Genomic DNA, 24,139 nt, shown 5'->3' with positions numbered 1-24,139 from the left:
CCGACTTACGGTGAAAATCGCGTTACGATGCGCCCTAGGAATGGATCTCCGATGTAACCTGAGGACCTACTGTACTCTAAAACCTTCAATTTCTTTTCTTTCCTGTATTTTTGTTTTGTTTTTGTTATTTTAGTTTTCATTGCACACAGATAATGATCTTTCAAAGATCTCAATTTACTGAATCTAAGTATGATGGATGGACTCCAGGAAAGATGAGGCATCTACAAGGTCAAATGAGAGTCCCTAAAACCAAGTTCCTGTAATGCCAAGCTTTCAAAAAGATGTGTGGGGTTCGTGTGAAGCCTCCAGGCATTGGTGCTGAGTGGTGATCCGCTGCTGTTCTCCTCTGTGCTCTGCTGCAGAGGTTCCGACCAACACACACATGGTAGCCCCTGTCCTTAGTTCCTGTTGAGAAAAAGACTGAAAACAGGAAGCCACAGTGTTCTCTACCCCAGAGTGGACACTTGCCATCGATTTCTCCAGTGGACCCTTGCCAGGTCATTCTCCAATTGTGGGAAGGGCTGTTCCTCTTGCTCCACTGACCAATGTCAAGCCTACTAGGGTTGTTTTAATCAAGTCTGTACACTTTGTCTACAAGTGACTTCTTGGTCATGGTTAACTGCTTTGGGGTGAATGAAGTCTGTTAGACAGTAAGTTGCTTAAGTAGTTCTTTGTGGAACTGGCCTCAGTGAGAACAGAAAGAGCAGAAATCCTGACAAGGGCAAAGAAAATTCAAGGGCTGGAATGGGCTGTAGAGATGATCTGGGCCAACCTGCTCACTGAGGGATGCCACACGGGCCACACAGGTGAGCTGGGAGGACATGGCTGCGCAGCCTCAGAGGCTGGCGTCAGTAAGATCAGGTCAGCACAGCCAGTGTTGCAGCCAAAGTTACATGACCGTGCTTTTGTTATTTAAAAAATACAGGTAAAGATGAAGGCTTGTTGAAGAGAATGAATGAGATAAAGAGGAAGCCTCCAGAATAACTGAAGGGCAACCTTTAATTGCTACTCTTTCTAGCTCAGTACACGGATGATTCTCCTTTGCATCTTTGAGTCAGGTGATCTGAAGGATGATTAAATAATCATGCAGTACAGGGAAATCATATACTTCCTCTCTTATCATTTTTTCCCCATCTCGTCCTTGCCTCCTGCTCTCTCTCCAGACTCAAAAGGCTATATAGTCTAGCCCCCCAAATTACTCACATTCTTTGATCTACCAGACTTTTTAAACTATTTCTGTGACTTCCTACATGTTGTTTTCTAAGCCTGAAATAGTTTCCCTCTCCTTCTTGAAAAATCCAACCTAATCTTCAGGTGTCATCTCAAGTTCTTCTTCCTTATAAACTCTTTGGACACTCTACATTGGATCAATTGCCCCCTTGGTTCTGTTTCCACAGCATTTTGTGCTTGTGCTTCTATTATATCATTTATCAAATTGTGTTCTATGTGATAGGATAATACTCTGAAATATTTGGGGCTCAATTAGGATTAATTGCCTATAAGAGTGGGTTAAAGAAGATGAAATTTTATTTCTCTCTTCTTTAAGGAAGACTGGGGAAGTAGTCTAGAACTGGTATGGCAGCTTTACAGTATCATCAGGAATACAGTCTCCATCTATACTAGGGGCCCAGTGCACGAATTCATACACCTTGAAAGGAACTGTGGGCCCCAAGGCTGCAGTGTGTACAGGGGTGGGTCTCGGCCCATCCTCCGTGCCCCCGCCCAGTTCCTCCTGCCGCGGCCCCTGGTCCCCTATCTGCTGGCAGCCCCACTCCCACCACTGCTGTTCCCATGCACTGATGGTGCCGGTCCCGCTCACACCTGCTGATGGCGTGGAGTGATTGGGGTCGGCACCAGCAGCGGGTGTGAGCGGGGCCAGCACCATCAGCGGTGTGAGCGGCAGCTGCTGCCCCAATCACCCTTCAGGAGCAGGGGGAGGTGGAGAAGCCCTGAGGGGCAATCGGGGCCGGCAGCCGCTGCTCACACCTGCTGATGGCGCCAAGCAATCAGGACCGGTGCCAGGTGCCGGCAACGGGTGCAAGCGGCGGCTCTGGTGCCGGCTGTAGGTGTGAGCACCAGGCAGAACTGTGGCGTGAAGGAGCAAAGAATTTTCAGTAACCAGCAGAGGCTCACCCCGATGACAGCGACTGGTGCCCCACCTTGGTCTGGTGCCCTGCTCACCTGCTCCACCACCCTGCCGCAGCCAACACCCTCCATGTTCCATGCTCTGCCGCCGACGCCTGCCATGTTCCACGCAACCGGTTGTTCTGCCATTTGGTTTATTTGCATATTAGGGTTTTATATATATAGATTCTTTGCTATACTTTCATTTTCACATTAACCTCATGTCCAAAATGGCTGCTCAAGTTCCAGCCATCACATCTATGCTCCAGAAAGCAGAAAGAGGGAAGGAGAAATATGGCATATCTCCTTTCTCTTAAAAAGACTTTCTGGAAACACCATAGAACAATTTTAGTTATATATCATTGCCCAGAACTCAGTCACATGGCCACATTTAGCTGCAAGGAAGTCAGGAAAATGTAGTCTTTATATGACAGCATGATGCCAGAATAAAAATTTTAAGAAACAAGAAGAGAATGGTTATTGAGAGGCAGTTTGCAATCACATTATCTGATACAGTTTTTATTTCTGGTTATTCTTACTGCTCTTATTTTTCTACCCATTGAAGCTGAGCAACGTATGGCTTTAGGAAGCAGTTAAAACCCAGGTGAAAACAAAGATCACATGTAATGGATTTACAGTCAAATTTCTGGTGTTCAGAAATGTAACTTTCTTCATTTATGAACTTGGCTTGTCCATGAGTTCCTATTTTCATTTATGGCTAGGAAAAAATGTACAGTTAACATGTGGGAGCACAAAAAACCCACAAAACTTTTCTCCCACCTTTACGTTCTTCTAGCTGGGCTAATAATCACATTAACAGAGACATATTAGAAAGAGAAAATGTCCAAAATGTATTATGGATGGACATGTGGGGGTGCCATAAGAATCTGAGACCCAAGGAGGCATTGTGCCATACTGGACAAAGGAGAGTGGGAAGGGGTCTGGGGTTTTAAGGAGAAAGCAGGTGATTTACAGGTAGCAAGAAGGAGCAAACATGTGGCAAGCAAATGTTTGCTGGGCCGCCCAGAAACAGGTGCACACAGAGGAAAGTTCGACAGACAGGCTTTGCTAGGCTTTTCCTTTGCTGCCTCATTTAGGTTCTAATATGATGCTAAGGTGATGCTCCCTTCCTTTAAGCAGATTTTTCTCTCTGAATTCTCCAGATGGGAAAAGGAGAAGGGCCAAGTTTGGTTTATTTGCATATTAGGGTTTTCTGAGTCTTGTTAATAAAGCTTAAAATCAATGTCCCAAAAGGCATATTTGGGGGTGGCAAAACTTAGGTCCCCCTCAAAGATAGCGTCAGGCTGGTGTTGCTGAGTGGTTGAGTGTTGACCTATGAACCAGGAGGTCATGGTTCTATTCCCAGTCAGGGCACATGCCTGGGCTGCAGATTCCATCCCCAGTAGGGATGGAGCAGCCGATCAATGATTCTCTCTCATCGTTAATGTTTCTATCTCTCTCTCCCTCTCCCTTCCTCTCTCTTTATATGAATGCCTTGCCCTGGCAGGGTGGCACAGTTGATTGGAACATCATCCTGTACACCAAGAGGTCGCAGGTTCGATTTATTGTCAGGGCACACACCCAGTTTGTGGGTTCCATCCATGGTAAGGGCTTATGTGGAGGCAACCAATCGATGTTTCTCTCTCTCTCTCTCTCTCTCTCTCTCTCTCTCTCTCTCTCTCTCTCTTGCTCTTTTGCTCTCTCTCATCAATAAAAAAGAAGACACAAATTGTTTATTAAAATAAATAAATAAACAAATAAAATTGAATGTCTGGGTAAATATTCAGTCAAACGAAAGGCCCTTTCCTTCCCCCTTTTCCTGCTTTTTCATCAGGAAGTGGTCTGGTTACCACAGTTTTCCTGCACTTCTCTGGTTTTCTTAGGCCTCCAATAATTAGTTACGTTAGCTGTCTGTCCCCATCTCTGCCCAGGGACCTCTCTGGGAACATTACCTTAGTTGTTTTGCTTTCTCCACTGCTTATTGCAGAAGTGTGATATATAGGAAATAGTTTAAAATGTGACTGTTGAATTTATGAGTATACTTTAAATGTATCAAATGGTAGCATAATGATCTGAAAATCCTGCAAAATTAAAAGTCTATTTCTCTAAAGCCCTTAGCACTAGTTTTATAACTTTCTTATGGCACTAGTAATACTTAGTTCTCAGTTTGAGTAGTTGTGTGCTTGCCTCTCCCCCCAGAGTGTCTGCCCCCTGAGAAATGTTCCTGATCTATGTAACCCTCACAGGTCTTACTGAAAGCTGTTGACTTAGAAGACCTCAAATCAATGAAAATGAAGGACTAAATAAATATGGGCTGGCACTTTATAATTTACTACTAATGAATGACTCTCCCCCAGGAAGAAACAGAGTGGATTTTATCAGAGCTATTTAGAACAATATCGGTAGGCAAGTTGATAGTCTGTCTTTAACTGAACACTTTTTTTTTGTAAGAAAAAAAAATTGCTTTTGTTTTTCAGAAATCCTCCACCTACTTTACTTCATCCGGAAAAATGGTGTGAGGAATTCAACCACTTTATTTCACAGTGAGTATTTCTTCCACTGAAAATTGCTTACCCAGCAAAGCCTTGGACAGTGATTGGAGAAATCTAAGCTGTGGAATTTACTTGGTGCCAAAAGTTGTTATGCCTTTTAGCACGTTATAACACGGAATTTGTTCCAGTAAATGACAGAAGGTGCCTCTGTAGGATTTGAAAAATAAGGAGTTCCATTTGAGTCTTGGCTATGATCCTCCTCCTTATCATATGGGTCACATTTATCTGAGAATCTACTCTTCCTGGGACAAATATTGCCAACTCTGATGCCCACGCTGGGACCAGAGAGGAGACAGAAGGTGGCAGCCTTCAGCAGAATTTTTCAGTGTAGAAGGTGGACTTTGCTCTAGGATCTGTGGTGTGGGAGCAGGCCTCTAGTTTCCACGGTGATTGAGGGGGCAGAGTAGGATCTCAGGCCCGAGGCACCAAGGTGAAGAGCCCCCGCCATGGCTCCAGGTGTGCAGAACAAGATGAAAACCTAACTGATGGGTGATGTACCTGGTGCGAGCTGTGCTACCAGGAAGTAGGCAAGATGGAATGGGGCTAAGACAGGAGCAGAACCACCACCACCAATGGGCTGATGACTCAGTGCTGGCAACATGAGCTTTTGGCCAGGCCCCTGACAGAGGACTACGCTGGGCCCCAGTCTGGGGAAGATGCTCGGTGTGCTGGAGGGGACCCTTAGCCAGGGGCCTGGTGAACGGTGGGGGCAGGAATTGAAACCAGGCACAGGATCTGGAAAGAGGTACCCTCAGTGACTAGCATATCGGACAAAGTGTTCAGAGGTCATGGAAGAAAAAGAAGTGACCAAAATAGCTGGAAAAACAGTAGGGAAGGGTCAATACAAATTTCTCTAACATGTCTGCATGCTGCCACAAAGAGGCAGGGCCATGAAGCAAACTGGGTCTCTTGATCATCTTCCTTAATCAGTCACAGTACAGATCAACAGTCCCTTGTCCACAATTCCAAACTCCAAAGAGCTCTGAAAAATGAAAGTTTTTCCTACTTGAATCATTTAGCTGCAAGCCCTGACCTGATGTGAACTGATTTGATGGCAACACGTGACCGACACGGAAGTCGAGTTATTTATAGTCGTTATTTGTCTCACTCAGTGTGAATATTCATGTGAATTGCTGCATATATATTAATGTGTTTGATTACAGTGTACTGCCCCAGATCCTGCTGGGAATGTTACATAACATACAGTAAATGCACTGGTTCACTTTTCTAAAATTTGATAAAAATTCTGAATTCCAAAACATATTTGGCCCCAAGGGTTTCATATAACTTTCCTTTCACTTTCCTTTCAAATGTAACATAATTCAGGGTCCCTTGTCCAGTCCCTCCTGGATTTGTGCTATCTTCTTCAGGAGAGAGGAGCAGTAAGGAACTCCAAGAACTCTACCAAGTAGGGCCAGGTTGAAATATGACCATAAGTTCAAGACCAGGGATGGAAGCTATTTCCTTCCCCCTTCTGTCCCCACTCTGATGTTCCTGCAATGACTGCAGAGTACAGTAGTCACAAGTCAAGAATGATGTTAAGAGGAACAACAGATATAGCAGGAGGGATGATACTCACATAGGAGCAGAGGATGAGCCACCTCCTGAGATTTGGGAACCAAAGGAGGAGGCAGAGGGAACTGGCACCTTGGTGGCTGGGAACACATTTCTGATCAGCCCAGGGAGAGAAATCTGGTCGCTAAGGTTCCAATGATTTTGCTGGCAAAGCCTGGATCCAGAGTTTTCCTTTTCACTCCACTGCTGCACAAAGATGCCCTTGATTGACCTTCTCTAAACTGTTGGCCTAGAAAAACCCATTACATATTCACAAATATGCCTTCCTGTACCAAGGTCTCATGATGCCTCTAAAATGTGACTTGACTCACCAAAGTTTGGCTTCTGTATACTTTTTCAAGAAAATGTTGGTGGTAAGCCAAGATGGCATTATTTGGATGGATTTGGGAATAAAGGTATGTGCTTGATGATGAGGTGGGGCTTTCAGGGTAAATCACAGGATAGAAATCTCTTTCAACCATTGATTTTTCTTTATGGAAAACCCTTTTATATGCCCACTTAAATCTGCTTATGTTTTTCCTAACTCCGAGAATTCCAGATGCACTCATTCTGACTTGCTGTAGATTTAGAGGAGTCTTGATCCTAGAACGGAGGACTAAACACAGAAGACAACTGTTGAAACTGCAGGGGAGGGAGAGTCTGGAAAAGTTCTAATGATGAACCAAGGAAAACTAATAGAAATTAAGTGATTGTGTGCTTTACTACTAATTTAAGATATGAAAAAAATGTCATCAATCTTCTCTTTTTTTTTTACAAGTTCTTTTTATTGGTTTTATTAGAGAAAATGTTACATACTATACACCAGTGGTTCTCAACCTTCCTAATGCCAAGGCACTTTAATACAATTCCTCATGTTGTGGTGGCCCCCAATTTCACTGTTACAAATTGAACATAATTAAAGCATAGTGATGAATCACAAAAATAATATGTAATTATATATGTGATTCCCAATGGTCTTAGGCGACTTTTGTGAAAGGGTCACGACCCCCAGGTTGAGAACCGCTGCTATAGGCATTCATAAATGCTTTCCTGACCTCAGCCAGCCAATCCTATTTTCCCCATTACATCTTAGATTCCTCAACCACAAATTCTCCTTTTACCTGATTTTTGGGACTGTAACTCTTGAGATTAGGGACTAATTTATTGTGTTTTATCTTTTTAGGTAGAAACCTGCCCATTATTCCCAAATAATATCCTCTGGTTTTATAGATGAGCCTATCTACCCTAGGCTGCCATTGCTCAGCCTACCAAATGTTATTTAACTTTACTATTTCATTCTATTTATTCAAATCTCTAATTAAATATAAACAGAGATACTCACTGGGTTAGAAATTTCTATTTAAAGAGAGCCCTGGTTTGTTTTTATACATATTTTGCTCATATTGGGAGGAACAAGAAAGAAGGATGGAGGATTAAGATATTCAGATTAGCCCAGCTGGTGTGGCTCAGTAGATGAGCATTGACCCATGAACTAAGAGGTGACTGGTTCGATTCCTGCCAGGGTTTTGGGCTCAATGCAGGAGGCTGCCCACTTATGTTTCTCTTTCATCATCGATGTTTCTCTCTCTCTATTCCTCTTTCTTCCTCTCTCTCTCAAATCAATAAACACACACACACACACCTGACTTTTAAAAAAAATCTTCATATTATAAGCTTTTTAAAAATATATATATATATTTTATTGATTTTTTTTTACAGAGAGGAAGGGAGAGGGATAGAGAGTTAGAAACATCGATCAGCTGCCTCCCGCACCCCCCGCCCCCCACTGGGGATGTGCCCGCAACCAAGGTACATGCCCTTGACTGGAACCAAACCCGGGACCCTTCAGTCCGCAGGCCTACGCTCCAAACCGGTTAGGGCTATTATAAGTTTTTCATTATTGGTGGGCCTGGGGTGAGAAAGATGATTATCTGGTAATTTTAGGAAAAGAGTTTTTAGCTTGAATTATCCAGATAATTGCTTCAGTTCATAGACTAATCTGTGGTGCATTGTATTTAAAGTGAGCTGGTTCTTTCTAAAGAGTAAACAGGACTAGGAATTCTTTAACAGCTTAAAAACTTTCAATATCCTGACTACTGACTGATATGTTTGCTTCGGGTGAGAGAGAAGAGGAGGGGCGACACGAGTGCTGAGATGTGGCCTAGTATTTTTCAGATCTGTTTCCAGCCTTCTTAATTTGGAGACAGGAGAGGTTTTAAGAAAGTCTGAAATCCTATTAGTAAACCTGTTTGGGGGTTGAGAAAAAAAATAGTAAAGAAACATTAGCCTGTTTGGTTCTGAACCTTTGGTCGTTAGTGATAATTGACTCATTTATATGTGTTAGTTATGCATTTATCAAAGCATGACTCCTGACAGCTTAGTTATGATAAATTAAACATGATGCTCACATAAAGTCTGCACTCCTTTTTTATCCATATGCTAAGACCCTGCCCAATGTTTTTTGTCACTTCTATAATGTGTGGTTGGCTTTGTAGTGATTTCATTATCAGTCCTTTCCCCTGTGGCTAAAGCTATTTGCATTACAAGTTTATCTGGTTCAAGTCCCAGCCAGACTTCAGTTTTGTCAGGATGCTCCATTCAGAAGTAGCCTCTTGATAAGGTAACAATAATTTTTCCTTGCCAAATTCACCTTCCTTTTAATAGCTGTCACTTTTCTTTTTTTAAGTTCAAACTAATTTCAGGTCTAAACTACAGAAATACTTCCCAACCATTGGTCAAAGGGTATCTGTGAAATATGCTCTTTCATTTTGTCTCTAAAACTTTTGGGGTTTTATTAGGAATTAGATTTAGGACTTTATCATTAATGGCCCTTGAGCTGATGATTAGTGAGACAATAAAGACGGATTCCTCCTAGTCAAGGGCAAAGCCATCAAGAACACTATGGCTGCTCAGCCTTGGACTTAGTGATGACTTGAACTAGTATATGGTCGCCCTTACAAACTGTGCTTGCCTGAGTTGGCTGGCTTGACGGACTAAGTGTGCAGGTGTGTCTATTTCCTAATGTTAGCTTTGTGGCCAAGCCTTGACTTTTATTCATGAAATATTGAGGTGGTCTTTGCTATCCCTATGTTACTGGGGAGCCAAATTCCCCCTTCGCTCCTGGGAGTGGGATTCTTATGATATTTTTAGAAAATGAATTTTCTAAGATTTGCACCAGAGAATGAATGGTTTTTATTGGCATGGAAGTACCTTCCTCAGTTAAGTACCTTCCTCAATGTCCCATTTCCCTTAAATCAGTCCTGAAAGAGGGGCAGCTGTGGGTTCAGCAAAGCAAAGCCAGCGTCCAGAGTTTCCTCTCCATGCTGCAACCAGGTGTAGTTCAGCATCCGATGAGTTAAAATCCATAGTCCGTTGTATGGGCCCACATGACTGTGGGTGAATGCAGGAGGTGCAACAGGAGTCCAACAGGGCCAAGAGCCAAGAGCATGAATTTTCTTTGTTGAGAAGTTTAAATATTCAGGTTTGAAGACTTGCAGCCGTCACACCTATTCTGGCCAATCACCTATTCTCAGGTGTGACTGACAGAAAGGTAAACACCTTCCCATGTCACTCAGACTTTACGGGGCACGCATCCAAACTGCCTTTGTCCAGTCCAGGGAACAGACTTGGAGAATGTAAAATTAGCAAAGCTGTAAAAATGGCATGCCTATATTTTCTAGTCTTCCCTTCACTTCTTTTCTGTTAAATAATAACCAGATTATTAAAACAGTATCACCTCCAAATGACATTCAAATAGCTACAAGCAGTTGCACTGAGCATTAACAAGGTGAGATCACTCTGAGCTGCAAACCACTAAAATGAATGCATATTTGCATAAATTTATTCCTTAAAAATTGAAACTGAAACCTGGAATATTTGCTTTTTTTTTTTTTTTTTTTTTTTTTTTGGCTTGAATGTTTATAAAAGTAACCATTTGGAGGTGGTTGTTTTGTTGACATTGATTGTATCCCCGTCAAGGCAACAATTGTCAGCCCTTTGCCATTGTCCATTTTGTGTTTCAAAGCAGCTTAACTGACATGGAGTTATGATGTCAATGAGCAGCACACTTGGAATGATAAATATTCTAACTTGTGATTGATTAAGTTTCACAAATATTTTTGGCTTTTTAAGTCCTGTTGTATTCTCAAGGCAGCCTTGCAAAGGGTTAATACTTCCTGGAGTAGAAGGATACAATAAGCTTTATTTGCATTACTTCACAATTGGCAATTTTAATTCAAATGAGCAGCGGTATCTCCAGTGACAGACTCTCCATTTTAGATTTAGTTAGCCAATGATTAGCTATTATGGCTTCTTGAATTAATTAGCATCTCTTGAGCTACAGGGAATTAGTGAATTAATACAAACTCATGGAGAAGTCAAAAAAAAATTAAAATTAAAAAGCCCCCTAATTCTCCTCTCCCCTCAACATATATTGATCACTATACCTATTTAGGCAACCCAACTTTTTTCTTATTTTGAAAAATTGGGATTTTTTCCACCTTCATGAAAACAAATAAAGCTGTGTATTTCAAGGTTATATCTCCCTGAAGAGCATCTGATTCAGATGACCTAACAGATGACCTAAAGACACCAAGAGCCCAATTTGACCTAACTTATCCCCCGCTTATCAACCGAGCCAATGAAATCTGACTGTATCATGGTGTAAACCAAGAAGTGGCTCTCTGTGTCTTGAAGTTTGAAACGCAGCGCAGTGTCCACATAAACCTGGAATCTACTGCTCTCCTAGGAACCATGGCCATGAGGGTTTTAGGCTCATCCAAAATCCATAGTAAGAGGCGTAGCAAAGTGGGTAATCCAGACTCTAGCAGCATATTCTGTTTATTTCCCAACAAATGCTGGTTTGAGATCTTGTGAGAGACCAGATCTGAAGCATATGCCATGGATTTCATATTAGTGCTTGTGGCGCATCATGTTAGGTGACTTTCAGGTAGGCTTAGTCTAAATGCTATTCTGTAACATTTACCCCATACTGGCTTTTCTTTCTTTAAAAAAAATCATACTTGAATTTTCTAATGTAAATCAAAGTGTCTGCAGATGAAGGGACCAGAAGTGATGGTGAGCTCTATGCTGTCTGTGCGTGGCTGGGGGTGGGAGGGTGACTCATGTCTGCCCACAGCCTGTCCTCCGCCCCTCCCAGACTCTTCATCAAGCAGAGGCAGCTGTGGCAGAGCTGTGTGTGCATCCAGCTGTGTCCCCCATTCACTGTGCAACCCGGGGGGAGATATTTAACCTCCCTGACCCTGGATCTTCATTTGTCAGATTGGGACTGAGAATACCTGCTTTATAGAGTTACCTTGGTCGGTAGAGGATAGTTAACAGTTAACAATTAACACGATAAAAGTAACAATGAGGGGATTTGTGGGCTCAGGTGCAGTGATTGTGTTCTGGGGTCTAGGAAAGGAAATTACCCTGATATTCCAAAGGTATGTTATTGTAGATGTAAAAAGACAATAGGCAGGCTCAGTTAAGGTAAAGATTGAGCTTTGTCAGGGAAGACACCAGTCTAGGACATGACTTTGCTTTTAGTTAGGAAGTTTCCATTTCAGACCATCCTATGTGGTTACTCTGGGTCTCAGAGTGTGTAAGGTCCACCATGGAGGCCTCCTCCGAGCTTGTCAAAATGTGGCCCCCTTTTTGTCCACATCTCTATGCTTCTGCACTTGTAGGTTCAGTAATAAACATGTGAGACCTTTTGTTCAGATAAAAAAGGAGGTGTCAATGACCTTCTCATCCTTGATACTTCTGGAATAATTCAGTCTGCTATTCACCTTCCCTTTATTTAGACTAAACTACTCACTAATTTTCACGGCTCAGACCACACACACACACACACACAGAGAGAGAGAGAGAGAGAGAGAGAGAGAGAGAGAGAGAGACTCTTTTACTCCCTTCCCAACACAACACACTGCCTCCTCAAACTCACCCTTAGAGAATCATCTTTAGCAGCAATCAAAACAGAAGCAATGCCTGGAGTGCAGACTCCCTGTTAACAGCCCTACCTCGCCCACCTATCCCAGGGCATACCTTGTCTAGGCTGAGTGCCTCTGCCTGCTGTCAGCCTGCCACAGGTTTCTCCAGGGGGAAGGAGCAGTGGGAGGGGGAATGGATGCCAGGACCTGGAAGGCAGAACCCACAGTGCTTGGTAACTAACTATGGGAGGGGACAGGAGCTATAGAGAGGGAAGTGTTAAGCATGAGGCCAGTATTTTCAGCATGGGAATAGGTCTTTTTAGAGACTATATATTGGGGGAATGAAGAGCGCAGGACCTGAAGTCAGGTCATATTCTAGCAATGCCACTTAGACTTTTTACCTTAAACAACAAGTTACTTACCTTTTCTGAGCCTCAGTTTCCTTGTCAGTAAAATGGGAACACTAATATTTATAACCACGTGGGATTAAGGTTAAGTCTGCTGTGCTGGAAAATTCCAAATAAGGGTGGCTTACACAAGGTAGACTTTCATTTTCCTCTCACATAAAATAAGCTTGGAGTTAGACCACCCATGGACTGCTGGTATGGCAAGGCACATAGCAGCCACCCAGCTTCTTGTCCTCGTGCTGCCCAATTTAGTGTAATTTCCCTTCTCAAGGTTACCTCATGGGCCAAAATGGCTGGTGTAGCTCCAACAATTACATGCTTATTACAGGCAGAAGGAAGGGGAGAGAAATGCAAGCTTCCTTACTTTAAGAAGACTTTCTGGCAATTTCATACAACATAGCCTCAGCTACAACTTAATTACATGGCCACATCTCACTATAAAGGAACCTAAGAAATGTAGTCTTCTAATGGCAGCCATGGGCCCAGGTCAGTATCAGGGCTCTATCCCTACGTATAGTGGAGAGTGTATAGCCAGGTAGCAGTCTGCAATCATGCTGTTTTGTAGATCGTTTCAAGATTAAGTGAAAAACAGACTGAGAGCTCAACAAATATGAGTGACGATGAATATTATAACGCACAATAGTAGTACCATCAACAGAGACGTGAGGAGAGCAGTAGCGCGGGCACATAGGGTGATGAGTCACAACAGAAGTGGATCTTAAGGAGGGACAGTCATGATCCCCACTGCAGATGATCTGTGGCATAGGGGAATGGGAAAGCAGGTTAAGGTAGAAGCAAATAAATAACGTCAAGGTGGCCAGGTCTTCTCCCAAGAAGTGCAGTGTTCTTCCGGTTTGATGTTAAGCCCCCAGGTTCCTGCCGGTGCCTGCATTCTCTGGCTACTTTAGTTTCCACTGTGGAGTTTCCACGGGCTCTGCTATGGAAGAAAATCTGGCTCTGGGTCAATCAAAATTTTAATTAAAAATGGAAATGAAGGCTCATGTCACCATTACTATATTCTTCCAGCCCACTGATGGTTTCTGGCAGGGATAAAAATAACAGACATAGCCCTTTGGCACTAATGAAGAAAGGGCTGGATTTTTTTTAATGAATTCAAAATTTATAATAGCAATTTTAAATGTAATGAATCATCATCATAGCATCTCTTGATCTTCCATCTCCTTTTGGGTGCGTGTGCAGATTTTGTCAGCCTCCCAGTATTTTAATATGGAACTGCCTAAGTTCATCAAATGCATGGTATAGCTATCATACCATATGTGAGTTAGTGGAAAATCCCATAATTTATTTTTTATGTGAAGGACTATTGAATGTTTTATTGGAAGAAGAAATTTATTAAAAAGGCATATTTTAGTGAATAATGGGGGAATTCTTGCCTTTATGAGAGGCCCAGAGATGAAACGGTTACACTCAAGCAGTTCTCACACACATACAGAAAGCCTGGCTTTGACCACTCTAAGTTATGGGTTGAATTGTGTCCCCTGAAATTTCATATGTTGAAGTTCTAACCCTCAATATTTCAGAATATGGCCTTATTTGGAAATATGGCCGTGGTAGATGTAATTAGTTAAGAAGAGATCACTGGTGTCTTTATAAAAGGGGGGAATTTGGGCATAGACACACATACACACACACACACACACACACACACACACACAGAACCTCATGTGAAGATTGGATTTATGCTGCCACAAGCCAAGAATTACCAGAAGCTGGGGGAGAGAGGCCTGAAATAGGTGCTTCCTCAGCACCTTCTGAGGGAGCATAGATCTACCAATCTTAAATCTTGATCTCAGGCTTCTAGGCTTCAGAACTATGAGATGATAAATATCTGCTCTTTAAGCCACTTAGTTTATGGTACTTTGTTTATGGCAGCCCTAGGAAACTAATGCAGTCCCTGACTTGAAGGTTACATCACCTTAAGTCATTGTATCTCCAAGCATCCACTTCCTAAGCTATGGGTGAGGATAGCAGTACGCACCTATCTACCAGTAAGGATCAAACATTAAATCCTTTGAATATGGTACAGCATTATCAGATGTCAAGTATTAGTATTACACCAGTGATGGCGAACCTATGACACGCGTGTCAGAGGTGACACGCGAACTCATTTTTTTGGTTGATTTTTCTTTGTTAAATGGCATTTAAATATATAAAATAAATATCAAAAATATAAGTCTTTGTTTTACTATGGTTGCAAAGATCAAAAAATTTCTATATGTGACATGGCACCAGAGTTAAGTTAGGGTTTTTCAAAATGCTGACACGCCGAGCTCAAAAGCTTCGCCATCACTGTATTACACCATAAAGTCAATAGTGTTTTTCTTTCCTTTCTATTTTCCTTCTCTCCCTTCCTTCCTTCCTTCCTTCCTTCCTTCCTTCCTTCCTTCCTTCCTTCCTTCCTTCCTTCCTTCCTTCTTTCCTCCCTCCCTCCCTCCCTTCCTTCCTTCCTTCCTTCCTTCCTTCCTTCCTTCCTTCCTTCCTTCCTTCCTTCTTTCCTTCCTTCCTTCCTTCCTTCCTTCCTTCCTTCCTTCCTTCCTTCCTTCCTTCCTTATCTTCCCTCCCTCTTCCCTTTTTTGTTGTTTAAATATGTCTCAAAAGTTAAGGGTTTATATTAAATTCCTCCTTCTACCACCCAATAGTAAAAGAGGGATATTTATGTAATTATTAATGATTTTCTGGTCTTTATTGAGGACTACAAGAACCAATACATGTTCTGCATTAAGATTTCTTGGTCACACGACTCTCTGAGAGGAACAAATTGCAATAGAAATTGGCAAATTGGTGCCGCCATCTTGCATCCCCACACTGACCACCTGATCACCTTCCAGGATAGAGGGTCATGATCACTTAGTGACATCTTCTGTGAATCTGAACTGGGGTAGCTTATACGTGTGTGCACCTAGAGTTCATGTGTTTTTTTAGTTATGACCAAGTTCTCTTATGGAAATCTTTGTACAGGAAAAACTCATTTAGCCAAGGAAAGCAAAGAAAGCTTACACTCAACTAAATTAGGTATAGCCTAAAAAATATGTGGGAGTTAAAAGTAGTTGAAAAATTTGGAGTTATCTGTGTGAGGAGTTGTAGGTTCCCCACCTCCTGGGCAGTTCCCTGGGTGAAATCTGAAACTGCCCCAAGGATATGACCATGAGATAGAAATGTGGTGTTTAGACTAGTGGGATGGTATATGTGACTAAACCCAGTTAAGGCCTCTTAGATACACTTTTAAGATTTGACGGGCAGGTGTGGAAAACTACTCATCTTGAGGCAGCCCAGGACAAGCCTCATAAATAAGTTGCCTTGCTTGTTAAATCTGCTACCTACCAGTTTGGAGTGGTCTGCCCCTTTCTTCAGTCTCCCGCAGCCCTTCAGTTTCCTTGGGGATGCTTTTTGGACCAGGGAAGGCAAACTGAGTGCATTATCCAAGGACACGAGATGGAGTTGGGAGCCTCCAGTTGCCTGAGTCCAACTCATAGGTCAACCCGTGATCATGTCTTCTTGAAGACTGCCTCCAACAGGAGTACAGATAATAATATTAACAGTATAATTTATTTAGAGCTCGTTATGTGTCAGACACACTGAAATGCACTTTATTTGCATTAGTTCAGTATCTCCTCACTGTAACCATATGAGGCAGGTTACTCCTCATATAGGAAGCTGGGCTTCTTAGAAGTTAAGTGACCAGTCTGAGGTCTCACAGATAAAACTACTAGAAAATGGCAAAGCGAGAATTCAAACCCATGTCTGCATCATAGTCCAATATCTGTTCTGAGGCTCACGTGCTGTGGTATGTTAACTGAGGTGAAATTCACACAACATAAGATTAACCATTTTAGAGAGCCAATTCAGTGGCATTCAGTACATTCACATCTTGTACAATGACCTACTTCCATCTAGTTCCAAAATATGTTAATCACCTCAAAGGATTAATACCATTAAGCAATTATTCCCTATTCTCCCTTACACTGAAGCTACCAGCAAACACCATTCTGCTTTCTGTCTCTTTTCCTTTTATGAATTTACCTAATCTGGATATTTTATATAAATGGAATCATAGTGGCCTTTTGTGTTTCTCCTTTCACTTAGCATAATATTTTTGAGATTAATTCATGTTGTAGCATGTATTAGTACTTCATTCCTTTTTATGCCTGAATAATACTGTGTGTGTTTTTAAAAATAATTCCTTATTGTTGAAAGTATTACATATGTCCCCCCTTTTCCCTCCATTGACCCCTTTCAGTCCACCCCCACCCCTACCCCCACCCCAAGCCTTCAGCACCTTATTGTCTGTGTTGGTTTTGGGGCAGAATGTCAGCAGCCATCCCATCATTCACCTGGAGGAATGAAGAGGACCCAAGTCTATCTCCTCTAGTTTCCCCTGTCAGTCTCTGGTACCATACGGGACCAGGCTGCTGAGATGTCAGGTGCTCTCCCTTTGCCTCCCCCTTTACCCATGTAAGTAAGGAGTGTTTGTACATAATCATATGCCCCCCCTTGATGTCCAGGGCCAAAGTACCCAGAGATTTTAGAAATGGGAGCACTGACTACAGCCTAGGATATGTGGTTTCCCAAATCTCCTCCCCATTTAGGGTGGTAGTTTCATATGGCTCCTCTGGGGTGTTCAGAATATTCCATCACACATGTTTCTAGTCCCCCTGGGTTAGGATCTAGCTCTGTGCTACAACTAGAGCAATAGCTGTCATATTACTCTCCCCGGCTCCACAACTAGTCAGTGCAAGTCATCTTCATAAAACAGTCGGCAGGAACTTTCTATAGCCCCAAAGATCATAAGTCATTCTCCATCCACAGTCATGCTGTGCCTCTTCTTGCTTATAGGATACACCAAAACTCTTTAACACACGGTCATTCAGGATCTGGATTCTGTATGTCTATGCGGTAGCATTCTTGCCTCCATACTCTCTGTACATTCTAGCAAAATTGAATAAGTGGGGCTTCCCCAGACTCCCCCAGGAAGACTCAGAGGCCCTGTCTCTCATACTTCCAAGTAGGCATGGATGCGTTTTATAGACCTTCATAAAGAGGAGAAGGGAGCAGGTCAATCCATTCTGATATTATTTGTTTGTGCATCTGTCTCCCACTCAAACTGAGTTCCTCAAGAGCAGAAAATGTAGCTTTCCAGCTGTGTATCCCCAATGCCTGGCACAGTTCCTGGCACATGGCAGGAGCTCAGTGAACACTGGTTCCTTTTGAAGAGCCAATAATTCGAGGGGGGAGGTGATGTCCTTACAATAATACACAGCATGTGATGGACCTGGTTAGAAGTTGGATGTCAGGACTCATGATCTTTGAATAATCTCTTCATAATATTAACCTCAAACATAATATTAAGGAAGAGAATGGGGGTGGAAAAAAGTGATCCAATGCTCTCCCCTAACACACATACACTTCCGCAAAACAAAAATAAAGTTTTAACTATCAGAAACATTCTAGGATTGTTAAAGGTGAGTGATGACAGCTACATGGTTAGATGTGCATTCTTTTTTCACTGAACACATGAAAATAATGTCAAAACAAATCCCGCCTGGCAATTCCAGTGGTTATTTTCCCTGAACAACCTCTGCCTATCCCTCTTTCCTGACTCTCCCTCCCATCACCTTTCCTGTTCCCACCACTACCTCCCCCATAATCTGGTTCAGAAGTCCTGGGCAAGGTTGAAGAGAGGCCATTTCTGAACCCAGGATTAGGGGAAACAGTTACGTTCTTGTGGCTCATGGTTTCAGGACCACGGCCAGTGACACGACATTCTATAGAGCAGGCAATTTCCTTCTAATGTAAACATTGTCTAGCCAAGGGTGCCTTAGGAGAATATGTGGGTGTAATGGGTGAAAATCAAGGTGTGGGAGAGTTGCAAGCCTGGGACCTAACCTTTGCTTCCTCCCTATAAAGTAAGGGCAGGGGCACTTATTACAGATGTTAGTCTTGGTCATATATATATTAATAGCTTAAGACAGTGGTTCTCAACCTTCCTAATGCCGCGACCCTTTAATACAGTTCCTCATGTTTTGGTGACCCCCAACCATAAAATTATTTTTGTTGCTACTTCATAACTGTAATTTTGCTACTGTTATGAATCATAATGTAAATATCTGATATGCAGGATGTATTTTCATTGCTACAAATTGAACATAATTAAAGCATAGTGATTAATCACAAAAACAATATGTAATTATATATGTGTTTTCTGATGGTCTTAGGCGACCCCTGTGAAAGGGTCATTCGACCCCCAAAGGGGTCGTGACCCACAGGTTGAGAACCGCTGGCTTAAGACATTTTTCTCACCAATTGGTGTTCCTAAAGAAACATAATTTAGGACAGTGATAAGCAGAAGATATTGAATGCATTTGAAATTAAAAATTTTTGCCTTTAGATGTGAGAGATTTTCTGTCAAGTGTGCTCTTTAAGTTTATATTTTTTCAAACATGTAACAATGACAGGCCACATAGAAAAAGAAAGGCCAAAAATATATTACTAGAAAAGAAAGAAATCTAAACATTTTGACAGATCAGAATAGAAAAAAAAGTGCAAAGTATTCAGCTAGACTAAGATCATGGGTCTGCTGGCAGTAGTGGCTGGGAGTTTGGCTCTTGTGAATAAAAGGACTAAGAGGGCTCCAAGCTATTCATGGTCCAGAGTTGGACTCCTGCTTGAAGCCAGTGTCTGCGGTTGTTCTCCTAGGCTGATAAAAAGAGGCTGGGGAAATAATGGGATAGAGGAGGGGTCATACGATCTTATGTTCTAACCATGGCAATTTCCTCCTGGGGTAATGCTGACCATCCCCCAGGTATATGAATTTTAGCCTGCTTCTGGCTTAGGGTGGTAGAAGGATATATAAGCAGATGGACCTTCTGCTGCCACAGGGATGGGCTCTTCCATCTATACCAATAAAAGACAAACATGCAAATTGACCGTACCTTCACTATGCCTTAAGCCATGCCCACTAGCCAATCAGAGGGACTATATGCAAATTAACCCAACCAAGATGGCGGCTGGCAGCCACAGAGCTGGAGCAAGCAGGAGGCTTCGTTGCCCCAATGATGGAGGAAGCCAAGCTTCCCACCTGCCATGGTGAGCTCAGAGCTCCACTCAAAGCAACAAAGTTTCAATTATAGAAGGTAAATAAATCCCAGAATAAAAAAAAAGAAAAAAAGGAGAGGCTGGGAGCTTCCGTCACCAGGGGGGTTTGGCCAGCCTGAAAACGGCTCTCAGCCCCTCACCCAGACTGGCCAGGCACCCCAGTAGGTCCCTCCACCCTAAAGGGGGTGTGGCCAGCCTGCAAACACCCATCAGCCCCTCACCCAGGCTGGCCAAACCGTCATGGGGAGGGTTCCCACTGTGGGGGGCTTGACCAACCTGCAAACAGCCATCAGCCCCTCACCCAGGCTGGCCAGGCACCCCAGCAGGACCCCCACCCTGATCTAGGACACCCGTCAGGGCAAACCAGCCGGCCCCAACCCATGCACCAGGCCTCTATCCTATATAATAAAAGAGTAATATGCAAATTGACCCTAACAGCAGAACGACTGGGAATGACTGGCCACTATGACACACACTGACCACCAGGGGGCAGACGCTCAATGCAGGAGCTGCCCCCTGGTGGTCAGTGCACTCCCACAGGGGGAGCTCTGCTCAGCCATAAGCCAGGCTGCCAGCTGCCAGTATAGCGGTGGTGGTGGGAGCCTCTCCCGCCTCCTCAGCAGTGCTAAGGACGTCTGACTGCAGCTTAGACCTGCTCCCTGCTGGCAAGTGGACATTCCCCGAGGGCTGCCGGGCTGCCAGAGGGATGTCTGACTGGCAGCTTGGGCCTGATCCCCCAGGGAGCGGGCCTAAGCCAGCAGGTGGTCATCCCCCGAGGGGTCCCAGACTGCAAGAGGGCATAGGCCAGGCTGAGGAACACCCCCTTCCCCCCAAGTGCACAAATTTTTGTGCACCGGGCCTCTAGTATACTTAATAAAAACCTGGGACAGGAGCACAAAATACCATTCTAAAACCTGGCTCTGGGCTGAAGACCCAGAAAGTCAAGAAGGCACTCCTCTGAAATTATTAGACTAGGAGGGTGGGCACAAAGGAAGTAAGAGGGAGAGGGAAAACAAAATCATCCTCTTCCTCAGTGAGTCTGCCAACTACATCTCAAAACACATAAAGAAATTTATGGCAAAGAAAGACAACCCACTGAAACAACAAATGAAGCATAAATTCATTAGAAATAAAATTAATTGCATGAAACAGTCTGAAGTGGTAAAAGAACTGACTATAAGAAGGAAAATGATTTGGGATAAAATATGTAAAAACTAACTCAAAGCAATCATAAAATTTGGGGAGGGGCAGTGTTCAATGTGTGGTTAAGGCATGTATAGGTTAATGTGCTCAAAAATAGGATAGGACTACTGGAAAACTTAGAGTTCAGCAAACATGTTAAACATGTAGGGTAATTACTAAAATGATAGAAAAACCATGTCTAGTTTCTGAACCAAGAGAAGGAAAAAAGGGTTTATAGAAAACTTTATCAATTCAACAGAAGGCAGGAAATAAGACATACAGAATTAGAGGGAAAGGTGGTAAAAAAGAGATTTCTACCCATCTGTGCTTTTGAATTATCAAGCAGTCAGTTTTCCCCAAGATTTCTAGTCCACAAGCTGTGATGTTTAACAGCTGGCTGGGTAGAGATGGGGGGCTGATTTGTATTGTTCACTAATTTCCATGGTGCAAATAATCCCACCTTGGCCAATTTCAAGCTACCTATGTAACATCAATCAATTCACAAAATTACTGTAAATATAACAATAATACCCAGGGAGCTTGTGCATGCTGCCTCTAGCACATCACTTTTGTTTAGGACAGACGGGCTTTTCTCCATGGTCTTTATACTACACACAATTTTTAGCAACATTTTAAATAAAAATCTTAAAAAAAGATTCTCTGCATTTTATTTGTCTAACTGAGAACATATGGAAATTTATTGGGGAAGTGGGAGTTGGTGGCATTCTGTTATTACAGTATTTATCATATGGTGATGGAAGATTAGTAATTTATGATCCTTGCTAGCAAAGCCAGATCAATACAGAGATAAATGTCCTCAGCACAATAGAATTTATATCACCCACATGATAACTGACCACTGTGTCATACATTCAATCATTCATCTCATTATCTGATATAACGAGCGGGAAGTCTAATATGTATGTGATTTATTAATGTGCACTAGACCCATCTAACCCATTACCTGTCCTTGGCAACATAGTATACAGTCGTCTACCTCCAGTAATAGGATCTCACAGAGAGGATCAAACTCCCTTTTAAATGCTAGACATCTTCTGTTGAATTAGAGCAGACCAGAGAAATCTGAGCTAGCATTGCTCCCTCTCATCCTTTCACTTCTCCCTTCCTCCCAGACATGGATTCCTACTCTTTCCTTCCTTCCCTCCCGCCCTCCCTCCCTCCCTCCCTCCCTTCCTTCCTTCCTTTCTTCCTTCCTCTTCAAAGCTAAAGCCACTTATCCTAGAATGTGGTGGGTGGGCAAATGGTCCCCAAAGAGCCTTTCATGTCACTGATTTGCTGCCATGAGTATATTTGGTGACAGACATTTCACATCACCTATCTATGCATGTGTCACTGAGTTACAGTGGCTTAAAGCTCAGGGCACATCACAGTACCAGAGCAGGGAAGTGCTATGTTCCCTGGAGAGAGAGAACAGGGAAAATGAAAACAGAAAGCTAACCATTTCAAAACAATAGAACTCTCCAACCCCACCCTCTGTTTCCTCAAGCCCCTGGGAACATTTGTTGCCTGAAGCGTCTGTGCTTTGCTTTGCAAGGGTTAATCAGAGGACCTATTATTCAGCAAATTAAAGGCTCGTCTGCCTGCCGAAGAGTTCCTTTCAGCAAGGATTAGGGTCTCTGCTGATGCTCTGATGTAATAGATGGAGCGGTTCCTTACTTCATGTTAATGGAGGAGCAATAGGGACTCCCCGGGCTCTCTTTGGTAGTTGGTGCCTTCACCCATTCCCTTGCTTAAAAAAGAAAAATATTTTATCCTAAGGAAATTTAGTACCTGGAAAAGGCACTGATTGATGTCCCTGGGGGATGAAGGATTCATTTCTTTGTCTAAAATCACAGAGGTGCGGGCTTCCTTGGGTGGCCACTTCCTCAGGAAGAACCATCTCTCCAAAGAGCAACAGAAGCAATCACGGACCTGTGGTTCAATGCCCTTGGGTGTCTATTGTTGTTGTTTTGCTCAGAAGTTGGGCAGAGGGATGGCAGGTAAGAGGTATGGTGGTGGTTTGTGTCCTCAGGAACATGAACCAAGGCAGCCAATAACTGTGCAAAATCCTGATTTGCATAAGACATTTACAACTACTTATTATCTGACCATATTTTCTCCATGCTTTTGAGTAGTGGTTAGGTTGTTAATAAGAACCTAGATTAGTTTATTTTCCTCAATTTGGTTTCCTGCCATCAATAATATTCATATAACTAGCAATAAGTCAGAGAAGTGTTTAGTCAATTTCAGTCTTTACCAATGGAACACACAGTAAGGGAAAGGGCAGACACCATACCAGTAAGATGATTGAAGCTCTAGGTCATTATCTTTCCTCTTAATGTAATCCTCCTCCCACCTCTACCACGTACTACGGCCTGAAATTTTAGTTGGAGCCGTTATTGTCATCACCAAGAGGCAAATTTGCCCTCTTGTTTCCATGCCACTTGTGTGATGCTTCAGTCCTCTTCCAGCCCCTGCCTGTGGGATTAAATTGCTCCCTCCTTTGAGTTGCTTTTGATTCATGGACTAACTTTTTCAGCAATCTTTTCATTCTTTACAATGAACAGCACCTGGTAGCTTGGCACTCGCCTTTTTTATCTTGATGGGTGCCAGCATTTGGGCACTACATTCACCATGTCAGGGATTAAGGGACCTGACTATAAAAATTTACCAAGTCGCTGGTAAATTTAGGTATGGATTAAGATCAGAGAGCTCTTTGTCCCAATATGCCAAGGTTGGGGGTTCAATCCCCAGTTAGGGCACATATAAGAACCAACCAATGAATGCATAAATACGTGAGACAAGAAATCAAAGTTTCTCTTTTTCTCTCTTCCCCGTCCTCTCTCTCTTTCTCAAATCAATTTTTTTTAAAAAAATAGCTCTTATGCAATGATGTGTTATTGGGTAATTTATAATTTTTAAAAAAGATCAGAGTTCTGTGCCTTCTTGCATTGACCACCCAGGGAGAATTTTGTTTTTTACTCGATGGTACTTTGATAGAAGGTATCAGTTGGCCTTGAAGAGTGTTATAAAAAACACTCCATCTGAAATTCATGGCCATGTTTACTGCAGGGAAATAGTATTCATTACATTACATGGCATTATTTCTATGAAAACTCAGGAAAACTATATATCTCTAGTCTCCTTACCAGTCAGTAACGTCATCATCATCATTATAGTTCTCTAAGCAGCTGGTCTGTTTCTATATAATGAATTTTAAGAAATACTATAAAAGAGACTACCTTTTCCCATTCACATTGGCTGTTGGAGAGCCCAG

General features: G+C 42.7%; 1 protein-coding gene across 1 annotated transcript in view; it reads left to right on the top strand.

The window, feature by feature from the left end:
* MYO3B (myosin IIIB) overlaps positions 1–24,139 on the top strand; it is a 356,539-nt gene that overhangs the window by 94,118 nt on the left and 238,282 nt on the right. The window contains exon 7 of the mRNA XM_070423427.1: positions 4,602–4,667. Coding sequence (XP_070279528.1) covers positions 4,602–4,667 — 66 coding nt within the window. The remainder of the gene's footprint in view (positions 1–4,601; positions 4,668–24,139) is intronic.

This window comes from Myotis yumanensis, unplaced genomic scaffold (genome assembly GCF_028538775.1).
Source record: "Myotis yumanensis isolate MYYU_CA2020_CCGP unplaced genomic scaffold, mMyoYum1.0.hap1 SCAF_8, whole genome shotgun sequence".
In the NCBI taxonomy this organism is placed as follows: domain Eukaryota; kingdom Metazoa; phylum Chordata; class Mammalia; order Chiroptera; family Vespertilionidae; genus Myotis; species Myotis yumanensis.
Note: the sequence above shows the minus strand (reverse complement) of the source record. Positions and strands in the feature narration are given on the sequence as shown.